Source organism: Prionailurus viverrinus, chromosome A1 (assembly GCF_022837055.1).
Source record: "Prionailurus viverrinus isolate Anna chromosome A1, UM_Priviv_1.0, whole genome shotgun sequence".
Taxonomy (NCBI): domain Eukaryota; kingdom Metazoa; phylum Chordata; class Mammalia; order Carnivora; family Felidae; genus Prionailurus; species Prionailurus viverrinus.
In genome coordinates this window covers 46552501-46567105 of record NC_062561.1, presented here as the reverse complement: position 1 = coordinate 46567105, position 14605 = coordinate 46552501, and the positions used below count along the sequence as shown (strand labels likewise).

At 32.5% G+C, this 14605-nt stretch overlaps 1 protein-coding gene across 1 annotated transcript in view; it reads left to right on the top strand.

Annotated features, from left to right (window-relative positions):
* DACH1 (dachshund family transcription factor 1) overlaps positions 1-14605 on the top strand; it is a 433928-nt gene that overhangs the window by 308755 nt on the left and 110568 nt on the right. Inside the window, exons 5-6 of the mRNA XM_047850847.1 lie at positions 5522-5657; positions 8844-8978. Coding sequence (XP_047706803.1) covers positions 5522-5657; positions 8844-8978 — 271 coding nt within the window. The remainder of the gene's footprint in view (positions 1-5521; positions 5658-8843; positions 8979-14605) is intronic.

The following is a 14605-nucleotide window of genomic DNA, read 5'->3' as shown; positions in this document are numbered from 1 at the left end:
CTTATTATGTCTGAATAAAACTCATTATCTATTTTGTTTCAGTAATAATTATGAGATTCTCTCCTAAGCAATTCTTTACTGTCTCCATTATTCTCCATCTTATAGCATACTCTGGAAAGGCAAGCATATAAATATGATAAAAGAATTAAGCTGTTGAAATAAATTAATTTATTGTGCAACAATGTATTCAAATCTTACTTGCTCAGTGGATTTTACTTTAATGAAATTCTTCAAAGAACAATACATCATGTTCCAAAGATTGAAATTATACATTAAGTGAAATGACTGAATATGTTGTGTCTCAATTTACAGAAAGTTTCAATTGAATACTTAGCTTTTAAATAATAAAAATTTGCATAAATTAAAATATTTTCTTTAAATCAAAGTATTAAGTATTGTCTTTGTATCCTTTGTTCTTAGAGAAACAATTATAATTAAAGTAAAAATAAGCTAAAGCTAAGTTAAATACAATTTCACCTACATTTTCTAAGCCTTCAATTATGCTTTTAGGTGTATTTTACATTAGATTTAAATCCAGTTTATTTTTTACCTAGTTTAGTATATGATGTTTAGAGTATTTTGAATGTATAAATGAATAAGTGAATAATGCATGAATGAAAGGAATATCAAGGAAAGCTTTGACAGTTAAATATGTTGACTAATGAAATAATTTTTATACTTATGTGGGAAATAAAATAAATAATTGTTTTTAATGGCATAATTATTGTTGCCAAAATTTTATGCATTAAGTGTTTATTTTATGAGTTAAATATCTCAGGAAAAAATCAGTTTCTCATGCTTTCCATTAGCACCAGTAAGAAATCTATTATGACAGGAAACTCAGACTTGCAAAATGACTTTAGAGGGAATGATTTATTTCAAGATTGCACTTTATCTCTGTGCATCCAAACATGTGCCACTGCATATATGATCACTTACATAATTATTATGAGAAATATTAAAACGTATTGATGAATTAACATTGTCAAAGTGACTTTTTGAAGAAAATAGAATGGTTAGTGTAGAAAATTTTGGTTCCAGCAAAGAAAAATATAGAGTGTTCTTGGGGTGCCTGGGTGGCTTAGTCAGTTAAGCATCTGACTCTTGATTTCAGCTCAGGTCACCATCTCATGGTTCATGAGTTCGGGCCCTGCATCAGGTTCTGCGCTGGCAGTGTGGAGCCTGCTTGGGATTCTGTCTGCCTCTCTGCCCCTCTCCCATTAGCTCTCTAAATAAATAAATAAATAAATAAATAAATAAACAAACAAACAAACATAATATATACATATATTATAATATTTATATATATAAGGATAATATATAATGATATAATTATTATATATTATAATATATAATGATAATATGTATATTATCATTATATAATATTAATATATTATACATAATATAATATTATATTATATAATGATAATATATAATGATAATATATAATGTTTATATATAAACATTTTGTTCAGTATATATATATATATATATACACACACCCATGTATATATATATACACACCCATGTATATATATATACACACCCATGTATATATATACACACCCATGTATATATATATACTGTTCTTTTTCAAATACATACCATGTACTTTTATGTGTGAGAGCCAGATGTATGAGGAATTGACCTTTAAAGTCTAGACAAATTTGTGTTCTCTTTATTAGAATTGTTAGAAATCAAGATTAGACTCCTTTTAGTGTATCTCTAGTCATTTATGCAGTTAGCTGTAGTATAACTTATTAATACATTTATACAGACTATAAATGAATTGTATACAGTATTATACATAAAGGATTAAGAATGCTTTTTCCAAGATATATCTGAATAGCTCCTGGAAAGACACATCAAGTACAGTGTTGTTTCAAGCAGTTAAGTACATGACCTTATTGCCATTTGGGGGAGGGGAGAGGGTAACAAACTGTGGGATATTTGTGCAGTTGAATATATTCAACAGTAGAAAAGAGTAAATTAATGACACATGCAATATCAGGGATGAATCTCAAAGACCATTTTGTTGTGAAGAAGCCAGAAACAAAGAATTTACTATATGATTTCATTTTTATGAAATTCTAGAACCAGAAAATCTACTCTATGGTGATAGAATTCAGAAAGTAGTTGTTTATGAGAATCAGAGGAATTGACTGGAAAAGGGCATGAGAAATCTTTCTGGGGTTATGGGAATGTTCTAGATCTTGACAGAACTCATTAAACTGGACACATAATAAATGTATAGTTTGCTTCATAATTTAGGGTAGGAGTGAATGTTAAAAAGAAAAGGATTTATAATTGCAATTAGAAGATAGGAAGTAACTTTCAGCATCCAGTTATGAATTCTCTATTCTTTTAAATAATGTATCTTTTTGTTTTTTAGAAACTTAGGTTATTTGTTTGCCGTGTGGACTAAAGACCTCAGGTCATTTAGAAGTATACCTTCTTTGATTTTTTTAGTTTGGAAAAATAACTGATACGTTCATTTTTGTGTTATTTGAGACATAGGTTTAAAAATAGTTTGAATTTTTTTTAATGGTTTATTATTTATTTTTGAGACAGAGAGAGGGGCAGAGAGAATGGGAGACACAGAATCCAAAGCAGGCTCCAGATGCTGAGCTGTCAGCACAGAGCCTGATGTAGGGCTCAAACTTACAAGCTGTGCGATCATGACCTGAGCAGAAGTCAGACGCTTCACTGGCTGAGCCACCCAGGGGCCCCAATTCCAAAATATTTTCACCTCCAAATTGCACAGTTGGATACCATCTTATATTGGTATCCCTTAGTATAACAAATGTATGATGTGTCATAAACTTCCCTAAACAAGTTAATTGTAAATATTAATATTGAGGGGTTATGTCTTCCTCTTTCCTCTCTTCTGCCCCACTTCTCTCTCTCATTTGCTTATTTTCGGTCTTTCAAATGCAACCCCACGTGACTTGGGTAGGACAATATATTGTGTCAGGTTTACATTTACCTACATACCAGTTTTGCTGTTTGTAGAAAATAGAGCACTTAACCTCTAATCAATTAAGGTAAAGGGCTAGTGTTATATAATATTGATACTACATCTCTCCTGTGGGAGGTTTTAATTGTCCTTTACAGAAACCAACCCACACACTTTAGATTAGTCCAAAAGCTCCTAAAGTTCAAAATGTTATCTTTACAACAAGATTCTAATATGCATTGAAACTCTTGAAAGATTTTAGTTGTTGTTGTTGTTGTTGTTGTTGTTGTTGTTGTTTCTCTTTTCCTTTGTTTTGGCTACAGTATTGAGAGACCTCTCAAATCTTTGGTCATGAAGTTTCTTATGGGACTACTTCTTTTATTCCATGGAATATATATAATGGGAAACTGGTTTAGGCATGAATTTTGGAAGAGGGCTTGGTCATTTTTTCTGGTTATTTTCATTTTCTTTGTCATGCTTTTTCAAAAATTAAGACTCGCATATATGTGGAAGATGTTTATCAACAATGTTCAGGACTGAAAAATTAAACAGGAATGAGACCAGCAGTACTCACTTTTAAATGCACATTAAGATCACCTGGAATCTTAAAAATATACTGATGTCTGGGCTCTACTTCTGATTCAGTGTATATAGCTGCTGTATCAAAGCACCATCAACTGGGTGGCTTAAAACAACAGAAATGTATACTTTCACATTCTAGAGGCCCGAAGTCTGCAATCAAGATGTCAGCATTGCCGTGCTTCCTCTGAGATCTAGGTAGAATTATTCCTTGTCTCTCCATAGCTTCTGGTGGTTGCTGGAAATCCTTGGCATTCTTAGTAACTCAGTTCTAAAGCCCAATTCTGCCTTTCTATTCATAGGACATTTTCTCTCATTTCTTCACAATATCTTCTTGTAAGGACACGGGTCATGTTGGATTAAAAGCCCACCCTACTCCTGTATGACCTCATTTTAACTAATTACAGCTGCAAAAAAACTTCTTTGCAAATGAAGTCACATTCTTAGGTACTGGGGATCAGGACTGCACTCTTTTTGGGGACACAATTCATCCCCTAATCCTCAGTAAGCCAGAATCTCTGGGAGCAAAGCCCAGACATAGGCATGTTTAAGAACTTCCCAGGTGATTCTAATGCAAAGCAGGAATGGGAACCATCCTAATGGGAATCTGACCAGGCCAATGGGGCCTCTGAGACCAAAGATATGCATGACCCTCATTCTCACTGGTCAGTTGACCTCTCACAAGTTAGTTATTTTAGAACTTTTTTTTTCTTTTATATTTTTTAAAGCCTGCTCTCTTAATATTTGCATTTTTGCACCTGAATAAGTATTTATTTATTTATTTATTTATTTATTTATTTATTTATTTATTTAATTTTATTTATTACATATGTAGTTTGCTTTTAACCATTCAAATATTTATTAATTATGGAAAAGACAGTTCCTCAAGGCCTATGTGCCTTGATGTCTGAAGGTATAAATATATTACTGCTCAAAGAAGAAAATGTTAATAAGTAGGTATCTTATTTAATCTGTAACACTATAATAGTTCATTGGAGGCAGTTATATGATATATTTGCACATTAGTTTAAGGGGGAAGGTTCAGGGCTTGGCAGGGGAGATATGGAATGGGATGAATGTGTTAACAAAATAGTATCAGGAAATACAATACCAAGTTTCCCTGGGCTACAACTAATATGTATTTCATGAATTTCCCCTAATACGTATATGTGGTTGAATTGGAGCTAAGAGAAGGGGGTAGTCTGAAAATTATTTGAATCAAACAAAATTATTCCAATGTTAAATAATAATCGATTTCTATGATGCTTTAAAATGTGACCATCCAAGTGTGTCCAGAGCAGTGCCATGATGAAATAGCTGTGAATAACTCCTCTGGTATTGTTATTATGGTCTGTCACATTGATAATTTGTGTGCTAAATGATCCTTAGACACTGCTGAAGCGATAGAATCTAGGGATTTCTTTAAATTGATAATTGTCTAGAATTGAAACCTGCTTTGTTCTGTTATTTTGTGTTGTCTAATAGGCTCTGAAATGGTTGTCTTCTGGGGCACCTGGGTGGCTCAGTCTTTTAAGCATCGGACTCTTGATTTAGGCTCAGGTCATGATCACGGGGGTCATGGGGTGGAGCCCCATGTTGGGCTCCATGCTGACAGCGTGGAGCCTGCTTAGGATTATCTCTCTCCCTCTCTCTGTGTCCCTCCTCTTCCTCTGTCTCTCTCTCTCCCACTTGATGAGTAAGTAAGCTTAAAAAAATAAAAATGAAAGGATTGCCTTCTTGGGCTCCTTTTTTCTCCAAAGAGGGGATTGGCATCTGCTGATCTGCTTGCCTGTAGAACCAGTTTGCTAACTCGTCTTTCCCTACTTTGGCTTTGTTCAAATGAAAGGTTAAAATGTCAGCGAAGGATGAATTTACTTCCTTTGCATTTCTACAGTACTGCATTAACGAAAATCAACACTCGAGAAGGACGTCAAGTTCCCATGTATTTACCTCTTCTCTCCCCCATTCTTTCCCGCGGTGCCCCAGGAGCGAGTCCCGGACAGCCCTTCGCCTGCACCCTCTCTGGAGGAGGGCCGGAGGCCTGGCAGCCACCCATCATCACACCGCAGCAGCAGCGTGTCCAGCTCCCCAGCACGGACCGAGAGCTCTTCTGACAGAATCCGTAGGTCTCATACTTCTACTTGTCACCATTTTAAACTTTATTAGGTGCAGCTGGCTTTTCTAATCAAAATGCCCTCATTCCAAATAGATCTCAGATGTATCATGTTCTGAAGCTCTGTAGCAATAGCCATCTCTCAAAATTATGTTTCCCAGTTTGCAATATCATGAGGTATGGTACTACATTAACAGGTTCTGATATAAACTCCCTCTCCTTGATGCCACACATAAAGATTTGAGCTATGAAACAGAGAAAGTAACCTTCCAGATTAGTTTCTGAAGTAAACACCTCCAGCTCGCAGGTAGCTAGTGGCTAGGTATATGGCTTAGGGATTATTCAACTTTATTCCTTTGTCCCCTCCTCCCCCCTCCCCCACCAGTTCTTGAAATTTATCCATTTTCAGAATTCACCCCTGCGTTGAAAAAAATATCCACAGAGAGAAATAAAAGTTAGTAACAGTCAAAACGATAGACTTAAAAAAATTGCTTTGTCATTTTTATGACCACTGGATGGAAGAATTTTAAATTGTTTAAATTTTAGGATTTGAATTAGTAAGTCAATGATGCATATCATTGTCAGATATTATTATTAAATTCTAAAGAGCAGGGGCTCTATTGTATTTCATGATAACGTTTTTAGATATTTAACCAAGAAAATCAAGAGTAAAGTTAAAAATACCATTCAATGAACTGGTTATTTTGTATCTGTATTTTGTGTTAAGAATCTAATACTTTTCTTCCAATAAAATGAACATATTAACAGTGACTATATCGGTTGACAGAATCAATATCCATTGTATCCTTTCCAGGATTTAGTTAATTTGAAGGAATCATGTTTGTGGTATGAACTATATCTAATTACACATAACTTACTGAAGTTATTTGGTTGTTGAGAATATTTTTATAATAGGAAAAACATGTGCTACAAAGTGTCTTTATAAATCATAAAGAATGTTTGCATAAAGCAGAAATCCTTAATATGAATATTATTGAGATAGATAAGAAATATTAGGTTAAATTATATGTAATACAATTATTTAAAAAGTAGTTAATTATTGATAATTATATAGTTCAACATAATTCTAAATATGAATACTTGATTTGGCCTGTCTAGAACATATTTCCCTAATTTTGTAAGAGATGATAATCATTGTGTATTAATAAAAGTGAAAATATCATTTGATAACTATTCCAAATCAATGACATTTGCTGGGGCTGGTAAACTTTAATTCCCAAAGTTTGGTTTCATTAAAACAATTTCTCATATAAAATATTTTCTGTATGCTTATGTGCAGTGCTGACATTAGATTTTATGATGCATATTCATTTCATTTTTTATGCTTTTATAAGATGTCGTCAGTGAAAAGGCACTGTCCTAGAGAAAGAAAAATATTTTTTCATGACACTTAAATGGAAATTATGGGCAGATAGGGAGCAATTTGAAATAATTTTGTTATACATTCATGTTTTAAATTAATCATTGTATTCTTTTTTATTCTTGATAGAACAAGGGAGAAATTTTTGCATGCTTGGACTACCATGATTGTCCAAATGGAAATACGTACACATGCACACAAATGCATGCACACACACATATGCAAATACATGTTCACAAATGTGCATATTTTAATGTGTTTTTTTGAAAATTAGACTAACAGACATTTCAAAAATAATACAAAAAATTCTTTCATACTCGTTACCCATATTCACCCAATCATCAGTGTCTCTGAAAGAGATATTGGCCTAATGGCACTTTAATGTTCCTATCATGGACATCATGATTCTTTACCTCACATACATCATTGTTTATGTTTTAGAAACAAGGAATTTCTCTTACATAACCACAGAGCATTGATCAAAATCAGGAAATTAAGATTATTATAGTGCCATTCTCTAAACTATAAATCTTTTTCAAATTTCACCAACTTTCCCACTATTATTGATTTTTATTTTTTTTCCTCACTAGTATTTTTAGTAGCAAAAGATTTTCTTTACTGGTCCAAAAGCCAACCCAGGATCACGTGTTGCAATTGCTTGTCATATTCCTTTAGTCTCTTTTAATCTGGAGCCATTCCTCAGTCTTTTTTGTCTTTCAGTATCTTGATATTTTTTAAAGTATATAGGCCATTTATTTTGTAGAACTTCACTCAGATTGGATGTTTTTGTTTTCTCATGATTAGACTTAAGTTATGAAATTTTGGCAAGGATCACAGAAGCATGATAGCATGCCCTTGGTATATCATTCCAGTACACATTTGTTTTTCCCATACTTGTCATAACTATCTCTTGGTTAAGGTGGTAAATACTAGATTTCTCTGCTGTAAAGTTACTCTTTTTTTTTTTAAACCTTTGTAAGTAATAAGTAACAATAATAAGTCTTGTGAGGAAACATATTAAGACTACATGGATATTATATTTTTCATCAAACTTTCACTCCACTCGTTTTAGAATCATCTGCTGAAGATTCTTCCTTCAAACAATTATTGCTATGGTGATTTCCAAATGATAATTCCTAATATATATAGTTTTATGATACTTCCCAAAAAATCTTATTTTTTCAGAGAAGGTAAGTTTTTATGGAATATGTATTCATCCAACTAGGATTTTCATGGGCAATTTATTAAGAAATTTATTGACTGGATTTTGAAAATCATAAGGGTATTTTGTTATCTACTTTATTATTTCAGCAGTTACAGGTTACTATCAATACTTCAGGAAAGCAATTATTATTTTTATTCATTCAACCATTTAATAGATATTAATTGGGCACTTGTATATTCAAGTTTGAGTTCAAATCCAAATTTTAAAGAAGTACTTTGATATCTATGAAACCTTGTGTTTTATTGACTAGTATAGATTATGAATATTGAAACAGTTATTTCAGTGCCTTATCTTGTTGAAAGCTAACAGCTTTTAGTGCTCATAGTGTTATGGCCATTCAAAAGTATTCCAGATATTAAAAATATTATATTCTTTGTGAAATAAAAATAAGATAAAATGTTTTCATTTCCACTATTTTTCTTATTCTTAAGATTATCATGGTTACCAATTCTCAGTATTCTTAGATTATAATGCCAATTTAGACCATCATATTTTATTTATTTTTGAGTCCAAATGAGTTTAATTAATTTGTTTGAACATTGTGTGTTATGGTGTTTCTGTCTTTGTTCTTTTGTTCCGGGCTTGACAGCTGTCCATCAGAATGGGTTGTCCATGAACCAGATGCTGATGGGTTTATCACCAAACGTCCTCCCTGGGCCCAAAGAGGGAGATTTGGCTGGTCATGATATGGGACATGAATCGAAAAGGATGCATATTGAAAAAGGTAATATATGATTATGTGGCCTTTTTTTTTCCTGTTCAACATGTGGACTAGATTTTAATCATAGAATGAGTGATTCAATCCCACAAAAGATGGCATATAAACATGTTAAAAACCTATAATATTAGGTAAATATTAAGCCTCTTCAGCAAAAAAGAAGTATGAATGAAAATCTGCTGTTTTTCCTTACATACAACAGGTAGGTGATAATTTACTTTCCAGTACCTAGGGCCAATTGTCATTTTTCTTTACCTGATAGAGCTACAATAACATAGAAGCATTATTTTGAATATTTTTGGTTTCAAATATACATGATCGTTGGATCAATGAGGAAATAGAAGTGAATCTTACCAAACAATGTACTAGTAGCATTTCAAAACTTAACAGAAGACCATGGGGGGAAGGGAAGGGAGAAAAAAAAAGTTACGCAGAGGGAAGGAGGCAAACGGTAAGAGACTCTTAAAAACTAAGAATAAACTGAGGGTTGATGGTGGGGGCGGGAGGGAGGGGGAGGGGAAAGGGGTTGATGGGCATTGAGGAGAACACCTATTGGGATGAGCACTGGGTGTTGTATGGAAACCAATTTGACAATAAATTTTGTATTAAAAAAATAAAAAAATATTATATGTAACAAATAACAAAGCCCAGATTGTGTAAAGCTGAAAGTTTCCTATTTGTATTTCATTTGTATCACCCTAATCCATTTTCACAGGCAGATATTGGTATTTTCATGTCCTATTTCATAAAATACTTTCATGAAGAAATTTAAATATTATTTTGGCATGCATGTTAAAAATTTGTGCTAGAGGTGCAAATTTAGTGTTTCAAATAGTAAGGTTTGAATTGTGATTATAAGAATTCTTCCACATCTTTTTCGTCTTAATTTAATATTTTTAAATTTTATTAATATAGACTGGGTACTTTGACTATCTTTTGACATGAATACCAAATAATCAGCGTTATAAAAAGGATTAACTCTTTGGAAAACATAAAAACACCAAAAGCACAATTAGCTGTCAAAAGGAAAATAAATAAAATTGGGTATTTAATGATCAAACAGAAAAAAATGATTAGAGAAAGACAAAGTTAGGGTGGGGCAACTTTTTAGAAAAAGACTATTCACAAAAAGTAAAAATGCTTATATGAAACTTTTTTCCATTCAACATAAAAACAGTCATGCTGAGCCTTTGGGGAGAAAGAGTACATTATTTCTACAAATTAGATTATCTGCGTGGGTGCCTGGGTGGCTCAATAGTTTAAGCGTCTGACTTCAGCTCAGATCATGATCTCACATTCTGTGAGTTCGAGCTCCATGTCAGGCTCTGTGCTGACAGCTCAGAGCCTGGAGCCTGCTTCAGATTCTGTGTCTCCCTCTCTCTCTGCCCCTCCCCTGATCATGCTCTGCCTCTCTCTGTCTCAAAAATAAATAAAAACATTTAAAAAAAATTTTTTAAAGATTATCTGCATTATGGAATGTCAGTGAGAAAATGATAATCTTTTCTAGGTGCCAATATGTCAAAATCTAGGCATAATTGAGAGCAGCATTAAGGCAACTTTTTAATTTTTCATTTTGAAATTTGATATCAAATGCTATTACTAAGCTAGATGGACTATATGCAATGCATCAGTGAGCTAGATGGTCTCTAAATATGTAATTCTATTTTTTCACAAGCTTTTCTTTAGCAATGAATAAAAATATTTTATATATTGTACCTTACATATGTTTTGACATATACCTTTTATATTTGATCAAAACCTATTTGTAGAAATATAAAAAATAGTATCATGAGAAAATATAAAGCTTCATAGGAGAAGTAAATTTTAAGTAAAAATATTTAAATATAAGAATTCATTGTATAAGTTAAGCAACCATTCTCCATCAGGGTTCTGTGAAAGAAGAAAGTCCTACAGAAAATGATTGAGTCATTCATTTCTCAATTTTCCCATGGATACTACATAGCTGATTTCACATGGAATGCATAAGGTGGAAGTTATTTTATGACATATAATAGATGTCGAGATTTTAGGGCTTAATTTTTTTCCAGAACCTAATGGAGAAGGGCTGGGTGTAAAATATCAAAGCCCAAAGGTGGTAGTGAGAACATCACCAAAGGCATGATCAGTAACATGATTAGAATAGTGAGTTCCACTGGAATTTTTGGTAGACAGCTTTGTACAAACTGATACTTCAAGTTGAGTTTCCCTGCTATTTCCATAACTATTTTTTTCATGAGTCATGAGTTCTATCTATCTGTCTATTTTTAAAATTATTATTATAATTTTACCACCATGGAGCCTTTCCTGAAATACCATACTGGGTTGATTGAGGGAGTCCACTTCTGGTTTTCTTATAGGCCTGCTCCAAAAATCTTCACTACAATATTTGCCTTGTTTTTTGGAAATTATTTTTTCATTGGTCTGCTCCAAACACAAGGCTATAAACTCCTTGGAGTTATCTGTATATTACATTTTCTAGGCAATCTATGAATCCATACTGATCTGGGCTGAATCATTAGGAGATTCTAAGTGATAGTAAAAGAAAGTAAAAACAACTGTAAAGATTATACTCTTTAAGGAGTAATAGGATGGAAAAGGTATAATTATATAACTTCTAGAAGCTACATTTACATGAAATGGTAGAAGGTTCTGAAGATGATCTATACAAAAACTTTCTATATCATTAATGGTACTTCTTATCATATTGAAATTTTGCTGTCAGAATAAAGACCTTGACTATATGCCCAAGGTTTTCCAGTATTTTAATGTGTATTTTATAAAGGAAAATAAATGTTTATTTTAATATTCTTCCTAGGAATGTAAAACTACCATTGAACTCATGATTTCAAATGTAGGTATATGATCATAGAAATTGTGATTGATGTTAATACTATTATAGTAACTGTTTTATGTTGCTCTTTTTTTTATATATACTCTCTCACTTTTATCTAGTTTTCAGCATACTGAATTAATAGTAAATATTCATGGTTTTCCAGATTGATAGAGTCTACTAAATTAAAAATTGTTTTCTTTCATGGCTACATTTATCATGTGCCTGATACTAGCCCTGTAACTTTCTTACTACACATTATCTGTATTAAAACAAGTGACTTGGGGCGCCTGGGTGGCGCAGTCGGTTAAGCGTCCGACTTCGGCTCAGGTCACGATCTCGCGGTCCACGAGTTCGAGCCCCGCGTCGGGCTCTGGGCTGATGGCTCAGAGCCTGGAGCCTGCTTCCGATTCTGTGTCTCCCTCTCTCTCTGCCCCTCCCCCGTTCATGCTGTGTCTCTCTCTGTCTCAAAAATTAATAAATAAACGTTAAAAAAAAAAAACAAGTGACTTAATTTAGAGACATTTGTAGAGAAATTAATTATATGTTTGTGTCATTTTAGGCTCAAACTTCTATATGTAATTTGCTGCTTACCACTTTAAATCATTCAAAAGATAATAATTCTTTAAAAAACATTGATTTCAAAAATAGATACCAAAATTAATTTGTATGCTGAGAATCACTGTGGTCTAAAGTCTTAATCATCAGTAATATTTAAGCACTTTTAAATCTTCTTAATATTAAAAAACTATCAACTCCACTCTATTAGAATATTTAAGTCACCGTTAACTGAAGGTATTTAAATTCAGAAGTCCTAGCTGCTGAATAAATTCACTCCTTATTTTTAAAAATAAAAACACTAATAGGTTTTTGAAACTTGGAAGAATGTAAGGTGCATTCAAAATATAAATGTGAAAAACAGCTTGGTATAGTATATCAAGAAGTAATAGACATAATAATGTATCAGTCATCCCAAGTTTAAGGAGAAATCCTTTCGCTATTATAAACTTTGACTAAGATAAGGACTTTGTCAAAGATACGTGCTTAGGAAAACTGGTAGAGCTCAGAGCTCCAAAACCAATGTTATGTCTTCTGACTTTTACAGATTCCAGGTTCTATCAAGCTTTCTGGATTTTAAAATCATTGCTGATCTTTTCCCTCATTCTAAATTTCGTGGAATAGGCAGTAATAATTGATATTTGAATTGTATAAGCAGACTCATTGTTTCTTTATGTGGAAACTGTCTATTCCCTGCATATTTGTCCATTGATGCTAATGTACAATGTTACTCTCTCATACATAATTTGTTTCTTGTTTTTTTCTCAAATCGCTGCTATTTTCAACACATTTTAGAGCATGTTTTATACCTTTGTATTGTCTCATGTGCACATTTTTTATTATTATGAAATTTAATTTTTTAATTAAAAATTAAGTTGCATGTATGCAAAAATCAAATATATGATACAGATAAGCTTATAGTATCAGCTTTCCCCAATTATAGAAAACTTAAGCATGTATAGTTGAACTATTGAATATCTATTTACATTAATGTATTTCAGTCTTGGACTGAGTATGCCAAAATGACATAATGAATTGATAAATACCTACCAAATGCCAGAACAGTGAACCAGATGAAATGCAAAAACTTTCTCTGTCCCTTTTTCTCTCCTTTGTTGCTATATATTTTTCCTTAATATGTATCCTCATTTTCCCTATGCTTGAGTCTTTTCCCCTTATTTGTTTTCACGAAAAAACATGAAAACTTTCTTTTGTTGGTGACTCTTGAGGACTTTCTTTCATTGATGTCTCATGCCATTTTAGAAGCAGAAATAATTTAAGAAGCAGCAGGAAATACAGGGGATTTGCTTCAGGCCATAAAACATTTCTTTTGTGGCATATTTTGTTTGGTTGGCAATGCTCAAGATTTCCAATGGTTAGCATACTTGTATAAAAGGTTTCTTTTGGTGTTCTTAATTTAAGGACAGGGCACTAAAAGCAAAAAAGTAGTTAGCAACCTGGCCGTATGGGGATTTCCTCTTGTTAATGTTTTATTCTTAGCCTCCAACCATATAGATTATTTTCCTACAAAACATCTTTTTTAATGACTATGTCATCGCTTTTCTCAAGTTTGTGGAAATGATTTTTTTGAAGGGTATTTCCTTTTGCACATTTCTCAATGTTGAAAAATTCTAATTTTACTTGAATTAGGATTGAGTCTTCAAAAATAGCCTTCTTTTAAATTCTAGATCGACATCACACAAATTAATAGTAAATATTATTTTGTTTTACCCACATATATCACAAATCTTAACCTGTTAGTATCTCATGTTACTATATAGAAGTGTATAGAGTAAAAGCCCCTTTTCTATAGAAATTTCTGTATTTTGATAATGTTAAAGTACATAGGGCCTTGAGTATTTTCATTTTAAAATTCCAACAGTGTTAACTTTTCCTTCACTTTCATTCTTAAGATAAAATTTCTCTTGGCATCTCTCAAAGCCTTTTATAAAATATTCTCTAAACACTTCCTAATGTGACTTTACCCTTCAGTTTCTAAGCATGTGAGTTAAAGGTATTGAACTTAATAATGATACTTTTAATTCTGTGATTCATAACAGTAGGCAATAACAAATTTCTCTGAATTCCAGAGTTCTTTCTTAAGCAGATGGCAGATTGCACATGCAAAGTCAAACTTAGGTGAAATTTTATGAAGGCACTGGTTTATTATTTTATGAATTATAATTCGAGAAGCAGAACTTGCTATAACACTTCAATAATAACTTAAGAAAATCCTACTATGTGA